General features: G+C 36.5%; 1 protein-coding gene across 1 annotated transcript in view; it reads left to right on the top strand.

The window, feature by feature from the left end:
* Nucleotides 1–79: 79 nt before the first annotated feature.
* LOC306844843 (PEX5-related protein-like) overlaps nt 80–18,052 on the top strand; it is a gene marked incomplete at both ends in the record, with an annotated part of 81,285 nt that continues 63,312 nt past the window's right edge. Inside the window, one exon of the mRNA XM_079377254.1 lies at nt 80–100. Coding sequence (XP_079233380.1) covers nt 80–100 — 21 coding nt within the window. The remainder of the gene's footprint in view (nt 101–18,052) is intronic.

Raw genomic sequence — 18,052 nt, 5'->3', positions numbered from 1 at the left:
GCATGAACATTAGAAGAGTCATCATATTTTTTGCTTTCATCTAACTGCGATCCATATTCTGGGACCTTCTCCACTAAATATGTACCAGGGGCATTTGCAGGTAAGACTCTGCTCACATAAGACGTACAATACTTTTCTTTACATTTATGATGGCTACTATTTGTATTGATTTAGTTGCACTGAAATCGCTGGATTGCATGGAAGCATGTTAGGTGCAATTCTTAAGTGATAAGAGCTTTATGAGTTAAGTTGGGTTTTGTCCTCCTCTTTAAGATTATTGCTTGCTGTTGATGTTTGTTGTGTTCATTAATTTTATTCCATGATATAAGATATAAATGGCAGATAGGCTCTGAAATGGTGAGATATGCTATACTTATAAGAAAATGCCAGTTTAAGTATGTTTCAATTAAGCAAATCAAAGAAATGTTAAATAAACCAGAGCTGTTCATTTAGTTTAAATGATGTAGATGCCAGTTGGACAATTTAAAAGGTAAAATAAGCTGTCTGCAAAAAAAGAAAGAGAAGCAAGTTTCCAGTTACAAAACACTGGGATATAAACATTACTTGTCTTGTTGTGGACTTACTGATAAAAAATAACTCAGTTGTGCACTTTGTTGTAGTATCACCAATAATAAATTACCCAACACTTTTTGTATCACCTGGGTAATAAAAAACAGGCCTACAGAGTTGAACTTGAAGAAGCAATCCATAAATCACGTTTTGTACAAAATGAGACGCATAGGGGTCTTTTGAACCTCTGTTCTTACTACAGCAACAATAGGGTTCGATTGTTACTATTTTATGAAGATCTCTTAATTACGTAACTGCTCAATTAAAGCAGGCAGCGCTTTGTTTACCAAGTCTTAAAACTTCCAAGTAATTTACCAGCTGAATATTTTATGACTTTTTTCACAGCTTCTTAGGAAACCAGAGTAGCTTTTTAATACCCTTTGTCTACGACAGATGTGGCTTCAGTTACCTTCATATCACTTAGATAGTGATTGGCTTCACCATATTCATTATATTTACCATAATTCTTTAGACTGACCACAGTTTCATACTTAGACTACTTATCCTTGCACCTATGTGCATACACATCTATGCGTAAATGATGTACCATATGCAACAATGTACGAGTATAATTGTTCTGTTGTTTTAATAATGTTCAAGGAGACAGAAAATGGATGTGTTTTCAACACAAAGGTAATTGGACACTTGATAAGAGTCTCATATGGTCCTATTCATAACTGTTCTCATCATGTTAGAGGCTTTTATTTCAGGCTTTGGGGAGTTAGGGAGAGTAAGATATCACATTTTCTCTGTCAGGTAGGGAGGTAATTTAAGAGGAAATGTTCTCTCTGTTCAAAGCAGATGTTTTATCTGTCCTTCACTGGGCTCTTTGCAGCTCCTCCTCCTTAAACAGACACACTTATCTTGACAGTGACGGTTCATTCTCCCTTGAAGCCATTTCAGAGTATATGCTGTTTAATGTTTTGCTCCATTGTTGGTGAAAAAATTAGTATTGCTTTTCTGCACTAGTGTCTCAATTTAAATTACAGGCAAACAGTTTGCATTTGCACATTATGTATAAATACATAACTGCATTGTCGTGAAGAGTTCAGATCAAATTTCTAAGAAATAATACATTGATACTTAAATGTACAAGAAAGTCAGAGTTGTTCAAAATGATCACATCAGCCACTAATAGATGAATATGCTTTGCTGGTTTTTGCTGTTAAAAAAGAAATTTGGATTTCAAAGTTTGTGAGCAGTTTTGCTGTATTAAACATCAGCATCTTACCACACTAGGGGGCATTGGAAATCAATATTTCACTCTGATCATTTTCATAGACCAAATTGTTTTTAGGGGTAGCGTGTAAGTTCTGCCGTTTCGTCTTCAACAACACAATACGAGTTGATTATAATATATGTAAAAAACAATAAATTAAGAATTAAAAAGGAGTCTAATACTCTCATAGCATGACAGCTCATGATAATTCCTTCACAAAACGCAGAGGGTTTGTTCTATCTTATATTTCCTCTGTGACAGTCTGTGCATTGATAGTCCTGTACCTGCAGATAAATATCAAAGTAGTAATTTTAAGGGTTATTTGACCCATTTAAACCAAATATATCAGCTCACACCTCAGATGTAACAACACGTGTTATAATTACTATAAATAACTCCAGTTGCTTGGGTGATTCCTGCCCTTTACAGCCATACGGCTGTTTGAGATTAATTTGCAACGCAGTGTGTTGCTTTCTCTATCAAACATGGACATCACAAACAGTCCAAGTGCAGCTATCTGCGTGCGTAATGTATCTATCTCACTCCAGCTATCACTGAAATGCACCAAGCTGTCTGGTCAAGATAAAGCACCTTATGGAACGCTGGCATCTCCCTTGCCTTTTTACTTTTATATTACTTCAATTAGCAGAAGCATCTTCTGCATATTCAGGATTTAATGGATTGTCTCTATACCTCTTTGCTCAGTTCAGGCTTTACTTGCCATTTTTGGTCCAAAACCTGACATGTCTTTTTTTCATCTAATTTTCAGAAAAGCTTAGTTAGTGTCCGATTCCCTACAGGATGAAACCCCTGTTATAGAATCCAATTAAGAATCATTGGTGTAACCGTTCAATATTCTATTAGCGTATCTCAGTTCTTATTTCTGTAAATCAATTTAACACTTTCATAAATGGCAGTATGCAACCATACAACCCTGAAATTAACCATAAATCGGTTTAATTATATGTATTATTATTTATAGGAGGCACTGAGACACTTAAGTGTTTGTATTGCTCTGCTTATCAGTGTTTGCAATGTTCCAGACTATCAGTACACGTCCTGCTTTGGCTTTATTTGTAAATATTTTGTTGGTGGAGCAAAATTAGACTATAATTGGCCAAACTGTGTGTAAAGTATAAGTTACTCATTCTTGGATTGTTTATATAACTTTTAAAAAGGAATGGATTGTATAAACTGTATGCAAGCAATACAATACTTCCATTCATGGCTCAGTGCAAGGCCATACTGGTTTTCTGAAAAATAGGTGTGATGCTGTAGCTATTTTTTTTAAATTATATTTCCATTTATAACTATAAAAGAAAGGCAAGGTGAGGTACAATACTTCACTTAAAGTCATTTGTACAGCTGGCTAACAATTGGCCATTACCCTCAACATAGCCTATGTACAGCATTTACTGTGCTCTATCAGCCTTTTTTCAAATATAAAATTATATATAAATGCAACGTTATCCTCCCATTTTCTAAATTGCCTGCCTAATGGGTATCTCATAGAGCTGCTGTGTTGTGTATAATCCCTTGGTGTAGCTTTGCCTTGTGAATAGTCTCTCTGATTTCCCACAGGTGTGCAGATACAGTCCTGTCAGATGTTTTCCTACCATGTGGCTCTGATAGGCTGACAGGCATGTGGTCTGTTGGCTTTTTCATGTTGCATCCCTGGCTTTGACAGTGATAGTACTTTTGCCAAAGAGGTGAGCAGCAGTTCCTCTCGGGCTCAGAAAAAAAGATTGAAACATGCTTGTGTGACACCTCTGCGAGTGTGAAATGTGCAGGCCCAGACTGCAGCACGCTGAGGCAAGGGGGGCTCTCAGAGACCCTACAATTATGACAGCTATTGATTTATGTGAGAGGGTCTCGATATGACCTTTCAGGGCCTTTCCCAATAGAAACGCCTGAGAAAGAAAACGACAGATAGATTTAGAGAGTCTCTATCCTCTGAATATTAATGTAATAAGCTATATAATAAATATTAATGTAATAGATTAATCCTTTGTGGGCTAATGAAGGTTAGATAAATGGTGTTACAAGCAGTGCTGCTAAACACGTGATGAAATTACAAGCAAATTATAATAGCGCCCTGTTGGAAACGGCACACTTTAAAGAAATAGAACAACTCTTAGTTAACTGTAAAAAAAAAAAAATCAAGAGATTTGTTTTGTGTATGTGACCAAACACCAATTCATGCCAATTTCAGCTCTATTCAAACATTTCTCTGAGGTATAGGCTTTTACGAAATTAAAAGATGGCAGGTTCAATCGCTAATGGGTCTCGAAAGTGTTTACTTTCGAAAGAGATGACGTTTCTGTCATCTTCAAAAATGAAAATTCTGGCATTATTTACTCACCCCCATGTAATTTCAAACTTGTATGTAGTTCTTTCTTGTCTGGAGCATAAACAAAGACACTTTATTACAAAGAATGTTGGTAACCAAACAGTTGTGGTTCCTTTTAACTTTCGTTGCATGCACAAAAAATCCAATAGCAGTCAATGGGAACCAAACCTGTATGTCATAATTTACTCACCCTGATGTCATTCCAAACATGTAGGACTTCTTTTATCTCTGGAACATGAGAGAAAATATTTTGAGAAATATTGTGTTTTTCTCCATACCGTCACAATGGTCACTAGAACGGTTCGGATACAAACATTCTTCAAAATATCTTCTGTTATGTTCCACAGAAAAAAAGAAAGTTAAATGGGTTTGGAATGACATGAGGACAAAAATGTAATTGTAGTCTAAAACTTTAAAATAAATTTGAGAAGATCTGAAATCAGTTCACCCCAAAATGAAAAATTATCTTGATTACTCACCAGGCCAATGTTGTAGGGCTTACTTTCCTCTACATAATATGAAATAATATATTCTGAAGGCTTTTCAGCTGTTTACAACCAATCATATTTGTATCTCCATATTTAATTTGTATATGTGTGCTTTGATCAAAGCTTTGGTTTGAGTTTGAAATCTCTTTATTATAAAAAAAGAGAGGACTTGCAATATAGCAGTAGAGTTGTATGGAGTATTTTCCCACTCCCTTTTTGTCTACTATGGAAGTCAGTGGGCTCCAAAATACTGAAGCTCCAAAATGACAAAGAGCTAATAAAGTTTTCAAAATAAATTCTCTTCTAACAGAAGAAATTGATTTATATGAGTTTGGAACGACATGAGGGTGAGCAAATCATAATTTTCACTTTTGTATAATCTATTCCTTTAAAAGAAAGGTTGGCTGATCTGTTAGAATCAACTTTTGATTAATTTGCAATGAAAAACATAATTCATTCATTACTTTGTACACTATATTTTACTAAAGTAGAGTGTCAGGCAAGCTGGTGGGTACCTTTATTACCCAAAGATTCAGACATCAATGTTAATTAAACATGTTTACATAGCTCAGCTGGTTCAGCATGGTTCATACAATACCAAGGTCATGGGTTCAGTTCCCACTGAACATGCATACTGCTAAAAAATGTATAGCTCGAGTGCGGTGTAAGTCACTTTGGTTGTGACACTTTGTGTGTTATGACTACCATAATGCTTTAATGTAGTATTTTAGCTTACACAATCAGTTTGTCTAGCTGTTGAGAGTGCATATGTCTCTCAGTATCCGTCACAGTAATACTAAAATCCTGTTGATAAAGTCCGGCAGAAGGACAGTGTAATAGAGAGGGACATGTGGCAGCCTTTCAGATAAAATCAATAGACCATCTGTCTCACTCAAGGTGTGCTTCTTGACAGGGGGTATTTTTACATCACCGATGAGGAGTATCTCGCCACTACCGTTTGATTCGAGTTTTGCATCTCCAGCTCAACTCTTAAACCTAAATTCCTGAAGAAACAAACAGACAAGGGACTATTTTGTCCTTTACCTGTTAGAGCTGATTAGGCTGAGTGTGTCACGTCTCTCATGGACACTTATCTGAGAAGACAAAACTCAAGGCCGGCAGGGAAAACAATCAGCGGGAGATACTTAGAGGGAAAAGAGTGTCAGGAGAATCAGACCGGAGCAGGCGTAATAAGTGATAGCGTTCGCTTTACCCCCGGGGAATATGTGAGCAGCTTTTGGCGAACTTTTATCTCATTTTGGTCTGTGATGGTCCGTCTGACTCTGTCACTTCTGTAAAGGCAATAAATAAATGATGAGAGTCTTACATGAGAGATGTTCGCGTAAGCTGTTACGCAATGCATAAATAGAGCGTAATTAATATATAATAAATTAGAAATGTTAAAATTTTATGGGTGGAGGGAAAGTTGCAAGGCCAGTGAAAGACTTTCATTATTAAGAAGCTGCTTATGATGTATTCTGTGTGCAGCGAAAGCTTTGCAAATATTGGAAAAGCATGAACCCTGAGTGCAATGTTGTGTGTATGTGTTTTTTTTTTCCTGAGGATTCAAAGATAGCATCAGATTACAGTGTTATTTTTGAATGATCATGAATTTAAATATGATGGTATGCAGTATGAACTGGAGTCAAACGAGGTCACAATTGAGGGAATAGGAAATTTGCACATCCTATCCCATAATTCAAAAGAATCTCAGTAGACGCTTGGGATAAGGAACTATAGCTAAATGAGCAGCTTGGTTAGGAACAGTTCCTTTGAGCTTCAAATCCAAACTCATTGCGAGAAGTAGGGCAGTTACCACCGTCCCTGTGTGGTGCCTCATCCATCTCTAAGTGCAGCCTATAGATAAAATCCCTCTGCCTTCATCAGGGACCATCAGCTATAGGCGTTATATGAGGCTAGTCATCAGGGATGGCAGGATGTGCTTTGGCACTGGAAAATTTGAACAGACAAATATGGACCCACATCTAATCTCTTTGAAGGGGCACCAATGCTTGCAGGAGTGTAGCAGCCATAGTAACTGGGCGAACATGACCCCCCCCCCCCCCCCCCCCCCCCCAACCTCCCACTTTGTTGCTGTGTTTTGTCTTGTGTCTTGTGTTTTTTTTTTTTTGTTTTGTTTTTTGTTTCATGTTTTTTTTTACTTTGTTTGCTTGTTTAATGTTTTGGATTCGTTTTTTGTTTGTTTTGTTTTGTTTTGGGTTTCATGTTTTGTTTGATTTTGTTTATTCTATGTTTTATTTTATTTTGGAATGTACATTTAGTTAGAGCGCTCCATAAAATGGCCATAAATATACATATTAATCTTTTGTTCTGGGTGTTAGTTTAGAAATTTTTCCCCAGTCAGTTTACAATTGAGAGATGAAATTAGAGGTGCAGAAAACTAATAAACCCTAGAATTCTTATTTATTTAGTTTCTAATATCCCTAAAACAACAAAAAAAGCTATTTCAACATGCAATTACTGCACTTTCCAATGAACAATTATTGACATCTTATATCTATCAATTATGGACTCTTATCTTTATCTATCCACTCTTTTTTCATGCTCACTCTCTGTCTCTCCCTCTCTTTCTCCCTCCCTTTCTCTCTCTCTACCATTGCTAATTAGCCAAACCAAACCATTCTGGAAACTAGTCCACAGAGATCAGAGAGAAAAACAAATAGAGACTGCTCTGATTTTTTCAAATTAATGTTTAAGGCTTTATGTGACACAAAATTGTCTCAAAACTCTATTACATAACATTTGGTGGAAGCAACAGCATCTGAGAGAATCTTGATAAATCAAGATAATTGCTGTAGAAGAAGGTGAGCTTAATTGCATGAAGTGAGGCAAGCATAACTGAGGGTGTGGATGTAGTCAGATTTCTTCTTTTTGATGTTTGAAGATTTATGGTAGCGATGTGAATTTTATTCATCACACAGCAGGCAGTCTTCAGCTGTAATTGAATCAAAATCCTGACTAGATTCCAGATACTTACATCTTTGTTGCTGAGGCTAGTACATAGCAGCTTGAAAGGCACATTTTGTAACACAGGAGACATTAAAAGGATAGTGCACTCAAAAATTATGAAACATCATCACACTCACTCACCCACATGTCTTTCTAACCCTGTTTGACTTTCTTTCTTTCTTGGGGCACAAAAGAAGATGTTCAGCAGATGTTAAGCTGCTCTCAGAACTGGATTGGGACCAAAGGCTGCCAAGCTTCAAAAAGGAACACACACGCGCACACACACACACATACAATAAATTTTAAGTCTTCTGAAGCCATAACTTTGTATGAAGAACTGAACTAAAATTTAAGTTATTCACCGAAAATAATCTGCCATGGTCACCATTCAACTTTATTGTATGGAAAAGCTGCTTTCTGTTACACAGTAAAAAAAATAAAAAATTATATATATATATATATATATATATATATATATATATTAGGGCCGGGACTTTAACGCGTTAATTTAGATTAATTAATTACACAAAAATAACGCGTTAAATTTTTTTAACGCATTTTAATCGCACTTATTTTTGCACCGCGGAACGTTTCTCACTGGATGAGTTTCGGCGGACCGATTATACTGGAGCACCTACTAGCGTTCAGACAAAAGACGCAAAGAACGGACTTGCGTTCTCATGGAGACCGGTCTTGCCTATGAGGCGCCGGGCTCGACAAAAGTCAAGCGAACACGGGGAGAGTGCGCGAGAGAGAGCTTCCTTGGAAGAACGAACTCGGAAGGACGCGAGAACACAGAACGCACACTTATGAGAATTGAGATGTACTGCGTTCCTGCTTAACTGACCGCATAATCTCAGCATAAGAAACGGCCAATGAGCAATCAATATTACAAAATGTCATAACTTATTAAAACATTTCATACTATTATAGATATTACTTTCATATAATTGTATTGTGTTTTATTTTACAGCGTTATATGTTTTACTGTTAAGATTAATTTTAATATGCCAATAAAAATGCAGACTTTCTCCGGGTCTTATAACTTTATTAAAATTAACCAAAACAAAACGATAAATGTTTACTTTCAACTTGTAGAGCCGTTAAGTATTTGTGAGAGCGACTTTAAAGCTTACAGGCTTCCGTACACCGGCCACCCACAGGGTTTTCTGGGATTTCTAACGGCTCGATTCTCTCAAGTCTGCACTAGATGCATCCTCAGTTTCAAGAACATATCCGGGCACTTTCATGCATCCTCTGTACTTGCGTTCTTGAGAATTGGAACTGAACTTCGACGGTTAATGATGACGTAGAACGAGAACACAAGGACGCAAGATCGCTGAAGAACGCATATTGAGAAACAGCCAAAAACAAACCACAGTGAACATGGACAAAGAAGCTGATGAGACCGCTTTGGTTGGCCCTGTGGATGGGAAATTTAAAAATCCATATAAAAAAACTTACTTCTCACTGTTCTCAGGTCAAATATTTATATGCGATTAAAATGCGATTAATTTCGATTAATTAATTACAAAGCCTCTAATTAATTAGATAAATTTTTTTAATCGAGTCCCGGCCCTAATATATATATATATATATATATATATATATATAATAATGAGATGCAAAACATCATGTCAGAAAGGCTAATTCAGACTTTTGGCATCCTGAAGAGTATGAAACAGCTTTTTGGACACAGCTTTTTAGTATATGCGCTGTAAGCTGGCACTTCTTGTTAAATCGAGCAGGGAACAAGGAATCAAACCTCTATAAATATGGATATTAACCCTACTATGCCAACCAAAACATTGTTGCACTGCCATTACAGGGGGCACAGTACAGAATGCAACAACAACACTGGCAGGCAGTTTGGGGTTTAAAAAGAGGGCTTTTTAAAGAGACTCAAGGATACATCAGCAGGGGCAGTGCCTCCAGCACAGCTGTGACCCAAACCATTGCCTGGTCCCATCTGTTCCCCACAAGCTCACATGTGCTGAGGTCAAGTGGTGCTGGCATGATGAATTCCCCACTCAGAAACAGAGGAGATCATGCTGCATGCAGTAGAAAAGGTCAAAGGGCAACATCCTATCTATCCTTTACTGACTTCTTCATGAAAAATGAAAGATTAGACCATGTTTGACAGGGGTGTAATCCAAACAGGAAGGACATAGATAGGGATAGGAGAGACTTTATGGCGTAGGTGTATGATGTAGTAGATTGACGAGATTGCAAAACAGGAAAACAACATTTGTTATATGGCACATAACACTGGGCTGAAGTGTTGAAACCGAAGCGCTCTTACAAAACCCAGTGAACTGCCTACGGATGCAGCATTTTAGGCATCATATGCGCCCTCCTGATGCAAAATCTGTTCCAAAAGGCTGGCATCTTAATTACTCTGCTTCCTAAGATACTTTGCTTTGGCCAAATTCTGACGCATTGCATGCATCCTTCATGGAGAAGCCAATCCCATGATGCATTATGACATGCTCAGAAATGATTGGATCATTCATAAGTCTGAGGTCATTAAGGTTTTAATGTTTTTGAAAGAAGTCTCTTAAATTCACATTTATTTGGTCAAAAATACAATAAAATAGTCATGTCTAAAATATTAGAATTTAAAGCTGTTTTCTAATACATTTTAATATGTAATTGAGAAAAAGCTCATTTTTTTTAGCAGCCATTACTCTAGGTTTAGTGTCACATGATCTTTCAGAAATCATTCCAATATGCTGATTTGATGCTCAAGAACAATTTATTCTATATGTATATGTTGTATACTATCAATGTTGAAAACAGTGCTACATAATATTTTTGTGGAAACTGTAATACTTTTTTTTCATAATTTTTTGTATCAATATAAAGTTCAAAAGAACAGCATTCATTTGAAATATAAATATATAATACATTTTAACATTATTATATATGTCTTTAATGCCACTTTCAATCAATTTAGTCTTGCTCAATAAAACTATTAATTTCTAAAAAAAACATACTGACTTCACAATTTTTGGTAGTGTAAGTACATTCGTATTTAATTAAATACTGAAAAGTATCAATAAATTATTTGAGTGTAATCAAAAGATAACTTTATCCAATATTTCTTTATGCTTTTATCCAATATTCAGTGAGTATTATTCCATTACCTTAGCAAAATGCTAACATCAAATTCTAGAGAAATCAATTGGACGTTGAGTCTTCCATGCTATTATTTGTGTGGTGTGTAGCATAAAATACAACCATAATGAATTTTTGTGTAAACTGTTCATAAAATAATTTGTTCAAATGTTGTTTTTAAATTCATTCTGCTTGTTTTTCAACTTCAAAGACAAAAAGGCCATTTGTAATGCCTTAATCTGAGAGAATTAATCGTAAATTGGGTTAAAAATAAATAAAATAAAACAATTCACATAAATTCTTCATAGGGAGGGTAAACAAACAAAAAAGTATATGAGGACTGTTGACAGCATGGATGACATGATTTAGAGCTCTGCAAACAGCAGCACGTGTTTCTATTTTGGTCTGATAAAACAGCTCATCTTTTGGTCACCTCTGATGAGCTGATCCTCTTAAATCACTCATTGAAGTCCAAGCACAGGCAGCTAGCTGTGTTTGCACCAATCACTTCACACCAATGCACACCTATATGAGAGAGAACAAGAGCGGTTGTATTACAATGACCGACATGAGACATTGGCCTAAATGCACATTTCCACCAGGTGTTCGGGGATACAATGTATGTGTGTGATTGTGTTTGTCTGTGCGGATCGGACTGACCCCTAACCACACAGTCTGGCTCTACTGTCATGGGGCTCGACTAGTCGAGACACAGATGGCCCTCTCAGGTAGTGGCTGTGTAGTGTGTGAGGGCTTTCTCTATGGAATTCTTTCTGCTGAAACAGCTTGTTTTTCCAGTGAACTAACACAAGTACACACCACCATAAATCTAACCGCTGATGCCACAGCACTCATTTTCCTTGCATTATGTTTAGCTGGGGGGGGGGGGGGGGGTTATATATATATATATATATATATATATATATATATAGTCTCTTCTTATGGCCCCTATCAGTCAAAATTTCTATTATAATATAATATATATAGGATTGTTTTTTGTAAACTATATTTGCATTATTAAATAAATATGCATTATTCTTAAGTTATCATATGACTTAAAACAAAATTACATGACCCAGTGGTCTAGACTTGAACATATCTACTATCATAATTGCTTAGTTACCCAATATTTTGCTTTGTCAGCATTTATGACAAGCACTTATGTCATAAACATTTCCAGGAAATGTTGAAGGGCTATAAAAAGAAGCCGAAAACAATTATAATCTTACAATCAATTTAAAAGGTCATGTTTTAGTGTCATAACCAGTTTGCATTACTCTGCAGACATCCTACTAAATTGGATGATGTGAGTGTATCTATAGAAATAGCTCCTTATACAGAGAGCAGTTGAGCATGGCAGATAATTCCTATGGTGGCAGGGGCTGTTTGTCAGCAAATAGAGTAAAGTGGATTCTTGCCGCCAGTGAGGAACCAGTACATTATTGTTTGCTTAGTGGAACAAATTGAGTGGTAACAGATAAAAAGAAAATCAATCCAGTGGGAAAATGTTTGAATAAACTTTATCTCAAATAATTAAGGCAGAGGCTATTTACTCAAAGTCATAAAGTGAGACAGATGATATTTGCACCTGGTGTTAAACACGTTTATAAATTAGTCTACCATTAACTATTTACAATATTCTACAATAATATCTGTTACTATTTATATCTGTTAATCTGTGATATACCACTGTTCAAAAATTTGGGGTCTGTAATTTTTTTTTGAAAGATATTACTACATTAACAAGGATGCATTTGATCAAATGTGACAGTAACAACATTATAATGTTACAACTTAGAATGAATGCCGCTCTTTTGAACTTTGTATTCATCAAAGAGTCCTGAAAAAAATGTGTCACAGCTTCCACAACACCAAGTCAGCTTATTAGAATGATTTCTGAAGTATCATGTGACACTGAAGACTGAAGTAATGGCTGCAGAAAATTCAGCTTTGCATCACATGTACAAATAACATTTTGAAATACATCAAAATATAAAACAGTTATAAGATTTGTAATAATATTTCACAATTATTGCATATGTATAATTTCAGTATTTACATAGGGTCCAGATATATTATTTGTGTAATTCATGAATGGTGTACTATGCAAAAAAAAGCAATACATTTCCTGTCCCTCCAGAATCTCCAGCATCCAGACTACATTCAATCATAGTTCACCGTCACGCTGTGTGGCCAGTGCTACGACGAACACAAAATCATTCACCATCAATGACAAAATGTGAATTCCATTAAAGATTTTGTATGATGACAATGATCTACATTCATAAACCGACCTCGTGAATTCTGATGTCACATATATTTTAATGTTAGACACGTCCCTTGCAGGCTGAACAGACTGTTTATATTTTTAACCCAAATGAGCTCTGCCTGTCATGGTATACCAGTCCAACTAGCAAACCCTCAAGCAGTGGACCATGTCAATTATATCCCATCCTCAGGCACAGATCCTATCCAGTGTGGTCTGCCAAGGCAAAGGTCAGTCGTGACCCAGGCCCTGGCACAAAAACGCTGAAAGCATAGAAAAACAGCTGTGTCCTTATTGTTGAATAAAGTCGTTATTTTGTTTGTTTGTTTGTTTGTTTGTGCACAAAAAGTATTCTCATAGCTTCATAAAATTAAGGTTTAACCACTGATGCCACTATTTTATCGATGTCCTTACTACCTTTCTGGGCCTTGAATGTGGTAGTTGCCTTGCTGTCTATGGGGGGGTTCATATTAAGTTCACACGGAGAGTGTGAACTTAATATGAACCCCCCCATAGATTTTTTTGATGAAAATATCTTAATTTGTTTTCCGAAGATGAACAAAGGTCTTTCGTGTTTGGACATGGGACAAGGATGAGTAATTAATCACAGAATTTTCATTTTTGGGTGAACCAACCCTTTAATTTATCTTAATTATCTAAAGTGTTTTGCCTTAGTCTGCAACATCTTTGGTATTTTTCTCAGTGCATTGTGATAGTCGACTAATATGAGGCTGGTAAAATAGTGTCAACTGCCAACCCAGAGACATTCTAGGAGCTTAACAATAAAGCTGTTCGTATAAAAAAAGAAGAAGATTAAATCAATAAACAAATGTCAGTTTAGAAATGAGAACATTGTTGACAGTGACTTAGACAACCTTCCAGTTGCAAAAACATACTGCACCTTTAAATTGTAATCTGACGCTCTCCATCAAGTATTGTATTGATAATAAATAAAACAGCTGGTGATGAACTGACTCGGTAATTGCTACTTGAGGGGAAATAAGTTTATGCTCAATCATTTCTCAACTTCACTGTAGTTCTGAATTGCCTTGCGTCACATTTGTGACCTGCCGCGTTGTTTTAGGAAATGAGGATGGATAGCATGATTACCCGGATCTCTCGGTGGCTGGTGCAATCAAGACCATGGTATTTGTCTAATCTCACATGGAGCCATTGCACTCCATTGCAGCCACAAAGACAAGTCTAACAAAATGGCCCTCTGCAATGAAGTCCTCAGCAGTGTTCCAGTGATTAGTTTATGCAGATTGACATTTATGTGGCCGTGGGAGAGCTTGATTCTTATGCTCTCTATCAAAAAAGCATTCGAGTGAAAACACAGCCTCATAGCTCTAGCCTCTATCATTTGTCAGCCCCAAAATGTACGCCCCTCTTCCCAACCTCCTGAGACTGATTGCCACCAGCACTTCATGTTTTTTCTCTCACTTGGAAGAATATTGCTGATGAACAGCTCAAATCATGCAGAGCACATCTTTCATTTGGAGTGATGGAGAAGGAACAAGAAAGAAAGAAGATGATGATGAAGTTCTTTTTCATCTTTGAGTGGGTTATGCACACCTGAAAGCAGGTTTGTAACTCCATACCTTGAGATCAATAGGTGGAAGGGGGCCAACGGCCAGTCTAAATCTGTCCCAGCTGTTGAGGGGGGACGCCGTGGGCTTCCAGTGCCTTCAGTAAGTACAAATATGACATTACTGAGATGCCCCTGCAACACAATCCCTGAGTACCACATATTGATCCGAGCTGTTGAGCTTACGCACTAAACTAAACACTTTCACAGCTTTCTGGCACACAAGAGATCTTGTTTCCAATCACTGTGCTATATTTAGTAATGGCGTGGTCCCTATAGCAGGCCTCATTTGGCCCATGCATGCTTCTGACAACGATAGTCCTGCATGGGTTTGTAATAGATGTAATTTGACATTGTTAAATTATTTACAGTAAAATGTAAAAGGGCTGAGAAATCAGTAGATTTACACTTGCTCTACGTCAGTGTATTTCATTAATAAGGTGCACTCCCCTGAGAGGATGGCCCCGACAGATAAAGTAAAACCATGATTATGGTGGCTTTTGAAGTGCCCTGCTTTTTCTGTTTTTGCCCTTTTTCCATTTCATAGATGGGTTTGTGATGCAAAGGAGAGGTAGGATGGGATTGAACCGTTCCAACTTCCACACCATCCACCATCCAGTTGTGTGCTGTTCAATGAATTATGAACACCAGTTCAGTTTCACAATTTCAAATTGAGGTTATTGTGAAGCTGAAATTCAAATTTGAATTTGGTTTCTATTGTAGTATATAATATATTAGAATAGGTAGTACGACCAATAGATAGATAGATAGATAGATAGATAGATAGATAGATAGATAGATAGATAGATAGATAGATAGATAGATAGATAGATAGATAGATAGATAGATAGATAGATAGATAGATAGATAGATAGATAGATAGATAGTCGTGTTTCATATTGTGAACCCAAGTAGGACAACTGTTGCCATATTTTGCATGCACTTCTATGACCAAAACACCACCATTGTTACAGGAAGCATAGCCATCAAGAATAATAAAAACATTCTAATAGCCTAATAAAGTCCTTTTGGAAATGTTGGAAATATAATTTATAATACTTTTTCTATTAAAGGGTTATTTCACCCAAAAATAGAAATTCTGTCATTAATCACTCACCCTCATGTCATTCCAAACCCGTAAGACCTTCATTCATCTTCAGAACAGAAATATCCACTGAACGTAAATTAATACATTGTTTACGTTCAGTGGATACTGTCCAAAATGGCTCCAGGGTGATGCGGAGGAGACAAATTGTTGAATAAATTTCTTATTTTTATTTTCTTTTGCGCACAAAAAGTATTCTCGTAGCTTCGAAAAATTACTGTTGAACCCCTGATGTCACATGGATTATTTTAACTATGTCCTTACTATGTTTCTGGGCCTTGATTCTTCATGGTTTCTGGGCCTAGAATTTGCATTTTTGGGTGAACTATCCCTTTAAGACAAAAATGTGATATATATTTATTCATTATTATGTACCCACCGTCATGTCATTTTAAACCTGTATGACTGTATTTATTCTGTTGAACAAAAAAGAAGATTTCTTGAAAAATGTTTTCTTTATTATTTTTCTTTATGTATTTTTTTTAATAAATAAATTTAATAAATAAATAAATACTTTGAGTTTGAGGTCTGCATCATACCTGATAAAAGTGAATTACAATTAGGAAATCATGGCAATAAATGACCATTCAGTGTCCTTTTAGTAAAAAAAAAACATCCAGGTCAAGATTTCTGATTGCACCGTGTTCCTGGTGCATTGCCGAGCATGTGAAATGGGTTTAATGAGTCTGTCTGGTGGCACTCTGCTGGCGGAGAGCGGCTCTGAAGGCGTCATGTGCAGCTGTGAATACAACCAAATGATTTCAAAGCAATCTGACGTGGAGCCCATGAAAACAGAGGCGATAAAGCCAGCACCGGTATCTGGCCCTTTCAGCATTACGTGTGAATGGTTTCTGTTCTCCTAATCTGCTTTCCAGATGTGTGGCTTAGAGCTGCCATATCAGGACATCAAGCTTCCTAACAAAGCTGCCCTGCTGCCAGCCAAGGCCAAGCAATTCAGCAGGGGTTGTGACTAGAGAGCACCCAGCTGGTTAATGCCTGTGTCTCAGGCAAGGCATAACACCCAATCAAAGCTGTCCTCCCATTAGAAATGTGGAAGGGCTCTGGTCACTTTGTTATAGATGTCAGAGGGGATTATGATGGGATTGAGGCCAACATGTTTGTGATAGCATGTAGTGACTTTGGTATATAGATTCTAATCCTGACCATTTTTCACATTTAACAGGCAATATGTACTCACAAAACTTGGAAACTACTGTAGGACCTGGAAGATGGGTGAACATGGATACATACACTATATTGCCAAAAGTATTGGGTCACCCCCTTCTAATGAACAGCTTTGACTACTTTAGTAATTTCCATGAGTACAAATCTTAATGTTTAAGCATATAATGATATTCTAGGGAATTGGTGATGAGTTTTTGGCTCAAGGTCTGTATTTAAAGTCACACCAGAGGTGTTCAGCTGGGATTAGGACTTGTCTTTCTGCAGACCAGTTAAGTTCTTCCACACTGACTGAATCAATCATGTCTTTTTGAACCTTGCCTTATACACAGAGGCACTGTCATGTTAGACTAGAAAAGGGTTCTGTCCAAACTGTTGCTATAAAATTAGAAGCACACAATTCCCTAGAATATCATTATATGCTTAAACATTAAGATTTGTACTCACAGAAATTACTAAAGTAGTCAAACCTGTTCATTAGAAGGGGGTGACCCAATACTTTTGGCAATATAGTGTATGTTGGTTTATATATCATAATGGGGACCTTCCATTAACTTGAAACTGTTGTTTTTATATTGAGCTAATGCTATTTTTCTATAGCTTCATAGAAAGCGTTCTGCATTTAGGTTTAGATGTAGTTTATTTAGCTATGTATGTATTTACCAGTTGCACAATGCGTGATAGTCTCCCACGATGATGATTTTCAGGTTCTAATGTGCTTAAGTAAATACAGTAAAGTAAAACCTGACAGAGAGAGAGAGAGAGAGAGAGAGAGAGAGAAACACACAAAACATCATTTGTCAAATGTGAACAGATCAATCTCAGCTTTTCCTCATAATGCCAGCAGCAAGGAATCTAATTTCTAATTAAATTAGAAATGTGTAGTTGTTATCTTAAGGGTTTATTTTTCTACCAGAACTCTCTTAATATTTTGTTCTCCAGAGCAAGTATGGACTTACTATTTCCTGTGCTGATGTTTGAAAGGGTGATTTTTTTTTAAGCCAATCACTGTAAATACCATGTGAGTGATTACTCTATATTAGACCTAACTGCAGAAGGAAAAATATGCTGCAGTGAATAATCCATTTCACACTGTTAAGAACCATCCTAAAATTGGACACTTTTGAAATAACAACCATGCTATAATGACATTTTTGTGATTTATAGTTTACTTATAGAGAATTTTGATTCAATAAA

This window comes from Barbus barbus (genome assembly GCF_936440315.1).
Source record: "Barbus barbus genome assembly, chromosome: 25".
Classification (NCBI taxonomy): domain Eukaryota; kingdom Metazoa; phylum Chordata; class Actinopteri; order Cypriniformes; family Cyprinidae; genus Barbus; species Barbus barbus.
The sequence above is the reverse complement of the archived record's forward strand: the minus strand, read 5'-3'. Positions and strand labels throughout refer to the sequence as shown.